Raw genomic sequence first — 10988 nt, 5'->3', positions numbered from 1 at the left:
ATTTGCAGAAATGAAACTTTTGGTGAAAGAGAAATATATCTAGATCATTTTGAGCCAAAATTTACTTGTCTATGAGTTTGCATTAAAAATTGAGGATTAATGCGCTCCATAGTATACTAATTTTAGATTTCCAGAAAACCAGGTTTTTGTTTTTGAGTACCTCTGTTTGATGGTCAGTTATTTTGTTAGAAGGCTTTAAAGGTATGGTGAAAATTGGCATGTAGAAAGCTGATACATGTACAATTAAGGATATACCTGGTTTCTGTGAAGTTAAACTTAAGGTAAAATATTTAGAAAGCTGTGAAAATTGCAAAATTTGGTTGAACAGATAGGGATTTTTAATTGGTGGTCTGACACCTTAAACTGATTGCATTGCAAACCGACGTCGATGACATCACGTAACACTCGTCTAGACGAAAAATGGTATGTAGGAAAACAATCAAATAATCAAACTCCACTGGGGGTAAAGCTTTGTATTGAATTCCAACGATTAACGAACTTACATTGGTTCTCAAATGTCTTCGATGTAAAAATACAACGTAATAAAATGCCTGTAAACTTGTGTTAATATCATTTCAGTATAACATTATTTTGGATAACTAAATTTAACAAGGCTTCATCAACTTCCCGATTTAGTTCATGCAATTGTTACATATGAAAAAGCAAGACTTTCGATTAATAAAAGAAGATTTAAAAAACAGATACATCTTTTTGAACTATGCACTTAATCTACTTACGTGTAAAATGTTGAAGTGTACTTCAATTTACAAACTAACATAATAACGTACTGTATGATTTACTAGTACATTTAATACATATAAAACAGTAAATAAATTATGGTATGAGTACAATAAAGAATTGATAAAAATTCGATTATAATAGTTTCTCTGTCTGTCGATATGGTTCAACAAATTAGAAACCTAAACACGAACATATATGTCATACATCTAAAATGGACAGTTTTTTTAATCTGATGCTAAGATATCCACTTGTATTGACACAGTTGGCTAGCTTTTGGTTCTCCTTTCAAACGTCAACATTTGTTCATGTGACGACATTTGCACTGTCACTCCTGTAATAAGAAAAAAGGCCAACTTAAAATGATAGTTAGGGACATGCAAAGAAAAAAAATTATATTGTGCGCACAACTTAAATAAATTGTGCGCACAAAATAATTTAGTTTAAACATATTTTATTTGCATAAGTAGCAAAAGGGATTGGACACAAGTTATAACAACATTATAGACGTCCTCTCCTCTCAAAATAATATATTGTGCGCACAACTTGAATATATTGTGCGCACATATTAAATATATTGTGCGCACAACTTAAACATATTGTGCGCACAACATAATATAGTGTGCGTTAAATTATTTGACCTTACACATGGTACGGGGCTTCAATGTCTCCTTTTTAAAGTGACAGAATGGAGAAATACATAAGATTTCTTTTGAAATGGGGCTAGATAACATGGAAATACTCTAGCAAAATATCATCAGTGCATTTGTATCGACACCTGACATGGATACTGAATAAATTACGTTTATTTCGTCTGATACTTGGTTCACCAACAGATGCGTCGGAAGCCTCCACTTTATATCAGAGTTTATTGGAACGGTTTGAAACAGACTTGGCAATAGAGCGAGGACACTTTCGAACCTATGTAGACTTTCTTGTAACACATATACAACTACTATTTGCACTTATGCATTATACTTTATTTCTGAAAATCTCAAGATTTTGTTTTGATTGACACAAGACTGACATGTTCCTCAATTCACGACTTTGATTTTGTTATGCTCCGTCGACGAAAGAGATGGCCATTATATTTAAAAGTCTTTACGTCCGTTCATCCATCCGTCTCTGTTTATGGTAAATGATTTGGTTATAGTTTACGATGAAGTTTTAGTGTCATCAACTTAAATGAATAATGTGGTTTCTCTAATCGTATCATTGTAAAAGTGTAGAGTAACTCAAATCCACTGAAAACTGAATACACGTACACAAGTTTTTTTATCATTAAAGATGACTATGTTTGTTCATGATTAAGTACGGTTTTGACCCAAAATGTACTGTTCGTTATTGAAATGTGACGGTGTGTTCTGTCTAAGAAATTCACCATGAAGTTGTGATCAAATAGAGATAAAACTGAGTACATATATAAATCAAAAGATGCAATATGAGTGCCAACGGGACAGCTCTCCGTCCAAATCATAATTTATTAAAAGTTAACAATTATTGGTTATAGTACGGTCTTCATTACGGAGCGTTGGCTCACACCTAACAGCAAACTATAAAAGGCCCAAAAATGACTGTAACAAAACGATAAACATATATGAACCACACCAATAAACGACTACCACTAAATAACAAGTTTCCGACATAGAACAGTATGCTAATTATGATTTTTTTAAGAGTTGTGTACAAATGTTTCAGGCCAAGTTATAGATTCATTCTGATTAAAAGAAGAGAGGGCAAGAGGTCACTGATAGTATCTATTTTTCATCGATTTCATTATACAATTTTACAGAATATTGTTTGCATTCATTATGTTAAGTTTCATTTGTTACCTATTCTGACATCGGACACGGACTTCTTTTAATCTGAGTTTTACTGTCGGTATTGCTGATTTTTTTATCTGCATTGGCTAGAGGTAAAAAAGGAGGGTTGAGATCTCACAAAAATGTTTAACTCCGCCGCATTTTTGTGTCCATCAAAGGTCAGGCGCCTCTGGCTTTTGTGTTGGTCTTCTATGAATTTAAATTTTAGTTTCTTTTATATATTTTGGATAGATAAAGGAAGATGTGGTATGAGTGCCAATGAGACAACTCTCCATCCAAGTCACAATTTATAAAAGTAAACCGTTATAGGTCAATGTACGGTCTTTAACACGTAGCTTAGGCTCACAACAAACAGCACGCTATAAAGGGTCCCCAAAATTACTAGTGTAAAACCATTCAAACCGGAAAACCAAAGGCCTAATCTATATAAAAAACGAGAAACGAGAAACACTTAAGAAGTTTAGTATGACGTCTATTATCGCTGAACTAGTACATATTTCTGTTTATGGGCCAGGTGAAGCGCGCCCTTGTGTGCGAGATTTTCTAGTTGTTTTGAAGAACCAAATGTATCTGAGAAACAAACCTTATAAAACATGCGTGCCTTATAATTATTTTGTACATTAAATACAGTTAAACTATACCTTTATTATCGTATCTAAAAAATGAAAATAAAGTCAAGGTCAGGCAAATATATATTCATTACAATCATTCCATAAAACAAAATTCCAGTCTGGTTTCATCCCTGGTGATTCGACAGTAAACCAACTACTATGTATTATTAAAGATTTTGGTAAAGCATTAGATGAAGGGAAAGAGGTCAGGGTAATCTTCTGCGACATTAGTCGAGCTTTTGACCGAGTTTGGCATAAAGGCTTACTATATAAGCTTAGAAAAATAGGAATTAATGGTAACTTGTTACTTTGGTTTGAAAGCTATTTAAACTCAAGAAGGCAACAGGTTGTCATTGGTGGAGAAACGTCCAATAACGAACATGTCTCAGCTGGGGTACCCCAAGGGTCTATCTTGGGTCCTATTTTATTTCTCATTTATATAAATGACATAGTTAATGACATCGAATGTGATATAAAACTTTTTGCTGATGACACCTCAATTTATATAGTGGTTGATAACGAATATGAAGCGGCAGAAAAGTTAAATAAAGATATTGAGAAAATACATAATTGGTCTAAGCAATGGCTTGTCAATTTCAATCCAAACAAAACAGAAATAATGACCATTTCAAAAAGGCATCAAAAACCCCACCACCCGCCAGTGTATATGGATACTAATATCATAAAAGAAGTTGAGTCGCATAAGCATTTAGGGGTTATTATAAATGAAGATGGAAGCTGGAATAATCATGTAAAAATTATTATTGATCAGGCTATTCCTAGATTAGCATTATTCCGGAAGTTAAAGTTTAAACTTAAAAGGAAACATTTAGAAACTATTTATTTATCTTTCATTCGCCCAGTCTTAGAATATGGGGACATTGTCTGGGATAATATACCTAATTATTTGAAAACATCTCTGGAAAACTTACAACTAGAAGCAGCAAGAATCGTTACAGGTGGTACTAAGATAACATCGAGACAGTTGCTGTACGATGAAACCGGTTGGGAAACTCTCCAGTCTCGGCGTGACAAACATAAGTTATTAAAATTTCATCAAATGTTTCACGGAGATTGTCCTGATTATCTTTCTGTGTTAGTCCCAAATCAGAGACCAGATCTACACGACCACAGGACCAGGGGGTCTTCAAATTTACAAACTGTATTATGCAGAACAAGCTATTATCAAAAGTCATTTCTACCAGCCGTAGTATACCTTTGGAACAATATTCCTGACGACATCCGTCTAAATCAATCAAAATCGGGTTTTAAGACTTATCTCTCCCAAAATATTAATAAAATACCATTGTATTTTCACTTCGGCTGTAGAAGAGAACAGATATGCTTGGCAAGAATAAGGCTCCAGAGTAGTGTTCTAAGGGACCATCTATTTAAAAAAAATCTAATCGAGAACGGACTGTGTTCCTGTGGTCGAGTAGAAACTACTTCTCATTATTTCTTCAAATGTCCAAAATATATTGAAATTCGAAGGGATACTATCGGGACGATCTCTTGTTTTAATCTTAAGATTATCTTATATGGGGATGGTCTAAAAGCTGACGAGGACAATATGCAAATATTTCATAAAGTTTCTGAATACATAAATAAAACAAAACGTTTTAAAAGTTAATCTAGTATATGTATATATATTATATATTTATACTTTTTTTTTAAATATGATGTAAAATCGAGTGGATTGTCCGTTGTAATTGATTGTGGTCGAACGTGTGTGTTGGTTCCAGTGACTGTCTAGAAAAGTAAAAAAGAGTTGACTGTTTTTGTCGTTTGTTTTTTTTTGTTTTTTTTCCCTCACTTTTTATTGTTTTCCTTTATTTTATTTGTTTTGTATTTTTTGTATTTTTTTTGTATTATTATTTTTTGTTTTGCGTGTGTGTGTGTGTGTTTATTTATTCAATGTATCATATGCTACCATAAAATGAATATACTGTTGGCACGTAATATTGTATGTTAAATAGATTTTTTTTTTTTTTTTTTTTTTAGGGAGACGGATTTATAAAAGTTTTTCCAAACTTGTTTCCGAATCCCATATTTGAACTTTATGTAACATTGTAATATTTGTCTTGACATTTTTCATTAATAAATACTGTTTAAACTAAAACAAATAAAGTTTACTTATTCCTTATAGTATCTGAAAAACAGACCAAACAAGAATCAAATAACACGAACCATGAATATAAAATCAAGGTCAGATTAATATTACTGCAAGATAGACAATTACACCATACAAACATTCCGTACACCAAATATATCTAGCTAAATGCTTATAGTATCCTAGAAATACATCAAAAACACAAAAAATTACTTTGCCGTACCACTTAACCCTGAAAATGAGGTCAAGGTCAGATGACACCTATCAAGTTGCCATTTAGACATTAAAATCGTTTCATACAACCAAATATAGAAGAACTATTGCATTTGGTATCTGAGATTTCGTCTAAACCACGAACATCTAACCTTGTTGAATGATTAATAAAATGAGTTCATGGTCAAGTGAAAACTGTATTCCTAATTTTGGGTGCACATCATATCATATTGTTCGCACAATATGTTTAAGTTGTGCGCACAATATATTAATTTGTGCACACAATATAATTAAGTTGTGCGCACAATATATATTTTTTTCTTTGCATGTCCCTAGCGGGGCTCCGTAGGTAACTCACCAGCTGTTTATTTCAAATTATTTGTCTGTTTCTATTTAACCGCACCGGTAACTAAAAATGTGTTGCTGTAAAACAACTAACATTGCCATCCTTTCTGTTTTGTTGAAAGAAAGATGACCTGCTCAGAAACATATATTCCATGACAGTATAACATCATCTTATAGCTCAAGATGAAACCAATGAGGAATCAATTATGCCTTGTTCGTGGGTGGTCAAATGCACTGCATACAGAGCAGGCAGAGTTAGGGGACGACCATTTGATATTCTGGGGGGGGGGGGGGGCTAGGAGGATTTTGAAAATAAATAACTCAGCCTTGATAATCACAAAAATAATTGGTTTGTTCTGTGGTAGTCTGAAAATAAATTACCTGACTTGCAATGTATTGAAAATAAATAACTCAGCAGGTCTAATCAAAAGTATGAGATGGCACCAGATCTCTTTTTCAAAACAAAATCGGGAAACACTTTCTTAAATATCTTAATAATAAAAGAATAAATATTATTCAAATATACTTGAAATGTCTGCAAATTGGTTTCATTTAACTTGAGGTACATTTTCGAACACTTACCTCAATTTTATTACAGGGCCGTAAGTACATTGGTGCAAATGCCTCATGTAGGAAATTTCAAAATCAAACGCTTGTCTCCATATCAAATTTTGTTCACGGCGATTGTCTTACAAGATGCAAGTTCTGTTCTCCCTCAAACGTAGCCCCTGATTTTTCGGGATCAATGTTTCTTATTTATTTGTCTTTTGTTCATTGATTGCCCTTCTGTAAATTCTGTTAGTGTTGCATTTCTTTTGTAATTTAGTAATTTTGTTATTTTGTTATTAACTTGATCAAGAGTTTAAAAAAACCAAGCCACAGACTTAACTATGTGAATTACATTTTTGCTTTTTCATGCATATTGGTCTTTTATTGTTGTCCCTAGAAACCTGAGTCTTACACTGAATCTATACATTTTGCTTTGAGACCAAAATATTATCAAAAAATTATTAAAAACAGAACTTGCATTTTCAGATTAAGAAAGGGTTTGGGGAACACCAAGAAAGCATGATGTTGCATCATTTGTTCTATAGCTTCTTGGGCCTTCAGTGGCTTCAAAACCCTTCAAAAAATATTTTTGCATCGCTCCGCTCGGCGAAAACATGTTTGACAATACTTTTTAAACAGGCTAGATACAACCAAACTTTCATACTGTGTATGTATATATATGTGCAATACATGGATATGCAGTTTGTAATATAGAAGATTCATTTCTGCAGAGGATGATGATTAATTCTGATTAAATGGTACATATAATGACTTGATTTAACATGTATTATCTATAATAAACAAATTTGTATGTTTTCAAATATTATAAATATAGTTGTGAAAATAAATAATCAGTCTCTTGCTTTAATGAAAATGAAAAATCTTGCTTCAATTTGTGACAGAAAAAAATGTTAAATGCAAGTGAAGTCTTTCTAAAATGTGCATACCTTTTTCGAATACACCAAACACGAATCAGCGTGACCAGTAAGATTATAACCAGGACAGAAAGTATAACGATAAGCACCATTATACCTACTGACAATGAACTGGCAACATTCGTTGTCGGTATGCTTACTGAAAAAAATCGAATCATACTTATAGTAATCATTTTGAAGCATGTTTCTACCGATATATTAGATAGTCTTATTCAAAATAAACTACGTACCACTTTGCTTTTCCCCAAAAAGTTATGTAGTGTAAGTAAGAAAACTTATATGCATGAAACCGATTTACCCTGAACAACTAGTAGTAGTGTAGTATCACTGAACACCCAAAGCCCCTTGAGTGTGGGTGCATAATTATAACCCCCACCCCTTTTCAAATGGGGCCCTAAATATGAGGGGGTTATAAAATATTGGGGTCAAAGTTTTTTCTTTTTAAAAATAAGAGGGGGTTATAAATATTTTGAGGTGAAAGTGTAAGCACTTTATAAATGTTCACTTTTAAACACTCTAATAATACACTGATGCAATGCGAACCTTCACACTCTATTTTGAATAACTGTCACTCCTTATAGATTTACACTTAAAAGCATTAGCTACATAAACAGATGTTTTAACACCTGTGTGAACCCCCTCCTATATACGTTTTATCAGAAACAGGTGTCTAAGCATATGACAAACCCAATCCTTTAAAGGAACGCATTGTATTTTTTTCAAGAAGCACAAGTTAAAACAGATGTCCTAAAACCCTAGCAAACCACTCCTAAATACACTGTCAGAAACCAGTGTAAAAGCACACGTTTAAATCAAACAGGTGTCTTTAAACACCTAAGCAACCACTCCTTAAATATACTACAAGTGTTTAAACATCTGTGTAACCCACTCCTTTTAAATGATTCAACACCTGAAGTTGGCCCATCCTTATATACTAAGAAGTATAAATAGTTGTGGGTTCTATTTAAGAAAACAAATAAAATCGTGTAGCGACTAAACTATAATGTAAGTATGATTTTGTAATGTGTCTAATTGTTGTTTATGTTCGATATTTTCCAGTATGAGCAAATGACTTATTGAAATTAACGTAATGTAATCTTTGAGCAATACATTTCTAGTACTGAATGTGTTATTAAAAAAAAAACCAATACAAATACAAGTACAAATACTTTATTCATAATGTATGCGTAATAATGTTCTGCCTTCTTGGCTTTTCTTTCTCCAACTGGGTAATCATACCCTTTAAGATGTGAATAGTAGTAGAATGATTTTCCTCCATTTTCCCTATCACTTCTGTTAATTGTTTTATCTGGGAGGATTTTTCCCCCCAACACATTGGTCTTATACTATCTGAATGTCTATCCAGTTGTTCTCTGAAAAACAAATATTATAAAAATAAAAAGAACAAAGTAGACATATGTAAAACAAACACTGATCCAGCAAAAACAGTTATATCATTGTCTATTAATTTAAGACAGAAAACGCATATTGAAGAAATAACACCTTTATGAAAAAAAATGCTTTTTATATATAATTGAGACTATGTATAAAGAGAGATAACTCGATATTTTTTTCCTATAAACAATGTAGTTGTGTGTATCTGTATCATTGATGGTTACAATATCTTTTCCTTTTAATGCTTCTTTCTCTATTTTTCTCACTGTTACAATCTAACAACGTTCAAAGATAATCATTGATTATCAGCCAGAGAGTTTTGTTTTTTTTTGTTCAGCGCTTAATCTTAAAGTATCCTACCCCATTTTTTTTACTTTTAATAATGATTAAGGTCATATCTCGTGTTACGGTTTCATATGTTTAATAAATATACTACGTTATGACATTAAATCTTGATTTTTGGTTTGTAAACAAATGGAAAAAAAAACAATAAAAAAGCAACTTACCTTTTCATTTTCTGATCATTTTCTTTATCCTCTGTTATCAACCGTCGTTTTACCCCTTTTTTGCTGAATAAAAAAAATCATATACAATATATACAAAATTGATTCATTGGTTGTTGGAAAAGATTTCATGTTCATTAGGTCAAAAATAAATTAACAATAAACACAATAGATAGGTTTTGTAATAAGGTGGTCCGCGGGAGATCAAGGTCGGAGAAATGTAGATTACCACGGGAAATCGGAGAGTATATTGCATAGGGACAGAAATTCAGCCTTGCAACAGGTTACCTACGGATCCCCTGGAAGAGCTGTTGCAAGGTTTCTTAACGTGCAATAAGCGTGACACTTTCTTTACACCAGACATCATATTTATCGCCCCTATTCTGACTGGACGTAACTGCAAATTTGTACATCATATACCGAAAATTTACATATCTAAAACTTACCTAGGTGATTTCTTTTTTTCTGGTGATAAAAGTGAACTCTCTCTTGAAGATTCCACTTCATAGAATCTCTTTACACCACTACAAAATTAATCGTCAAGTTCTCAATATCAACGAATGGTTAATTTTTATGTTTATTCTTGGAATGAAAATGAACTAAAAAAGTAGGATATAAATGTTAACAGCACATTCCCATTTTTGTGAAGATATAATGTTGTAGTTTCACATAACAGATAGAAAATGCATATATATATATATATATACATCCAATATTTTTTATTTTCGTGAAAAAATATAGACTAAGCAAAAGTTTATACCTGCAGTTACTGACATTTTTATCCATTACTCCGAAATAGCATGTGTTTAATTATATTGAAATGTCTCAGAGTTACAAAAAAAAATAATGTTATTGTCGATACATTCGTGTCCCAAATTCTTAATTTCCATTTAGTTAGGTACAATATTCCTACAAAAATACAAGAAGAGACAAGGAAACTTACGATATTGGTTCTTCTTTAAATACCGTGCCAAAATGAATGGGGCTACTCTCCTCCCCTCTCTCATCTCCCCCACTCCATGGAAAGTCTTGTAAAAATAAATCAGTCTGCGAACTAAAAAAAGAGATAAATCATTAATGTTTTCTTGTACATAAACTAAAATGTGTTATAGGTAATTGAAAAGATATCAAACTTCCATTATTCAAATTGATTATGTAAAAGAACTTAAATTGAAAAAAAACCATGAATGTTTATGAAATAAATCAAAAAAAAGAATAAAATCGATGGTAACGATTTTAGAATGAACTTTGAATGTTTATAAATCAAATATGTACTCACTCGGTCCAGTTGTATACCGAATCCTCGTCTGGTAAAAAATTTACCATTTTTCTTTTCTATTGTAAAAAAGTATAAAACATCAGAACTTTCGTAAATTGACACATACGCACACATATACATATACATTTGAAGTTCAGAAATTTATTAGAAATAATATTTATTCTAAATTAAGCAAGTCAAAGTTGTTTAACCACAAAAAATCTTTTTGTTTCACATATTCTTATAATTGATTGGAATCAAAACTATTTTGTCTAAAACTGTATCGAAATATTGATTTAAAAAAAAGAAAAGAAAAAATTGAAACCCTTATTTTAAGACAAAAAAAAAGTAAAGTTATCAATTAATGCACATACCTTTCTCGGAATCAAGTTTTAGCTTTAAGGTGAGTCGAATGTAGTTTGAAATTCTTACTTTTTTTCAGTTGTTTTTATATCAAGTTAAGACCAACCTTGTCCTTTATACAGTCTAATTAAATTACTCTCGTTTT

General features: G+C 31.9%; 1 protein-coding gene and 1 pseudogene across 1 annotated transcript; both read right to left on the bottom strand.

Annotated features, from left to right (window-relative positions):
* Nucleotides 1–780: 780 nt before the first annotated feature.
* Nucleotides 781–10988, bottom strand: part of LOC143079768 (uncharacterized) — a 36166-nt pseudogene continuing 25958 nt past the window's right edge.
* On the bottom strand, nt 8499–10612 carry LOC143079766 (uncharacterized). Its single transcript, XM_076255348.1, has 5 exons — nt 10502–10612; nt 10166–10276; nt 9669–9746; nt 9226–9288; nt 8499–8697 (listed from the first exon to the last, which is right to left on the bottom strand). Exons 1-5 carry the CDS (start codon nt 10546–10548, stop codon nt 8499–8501), a joined length of 498 nt encoding a protein of 165 aa, XP_076111463.1. The 5' UTR covers nt 10549–10612.

The sequence above is a fragment of the Mytilus galloprovincialis genome, chromosome 6 (assembly GCF_965363235.1).
Source record: "Mytilus galloprovincialis chromosome 6, xbMytGall1.hap1.1, whole genome shotgun sequence".
NCBI lineage: Eukaryota > Metazoa > Mollusca > Bivalvia > Mytilida > Mytilidae > Mytilus > Mytilus galloprovincialis.
This window is presented reverse-complemented; position numbering and strand designations above follow the sequence as displayed.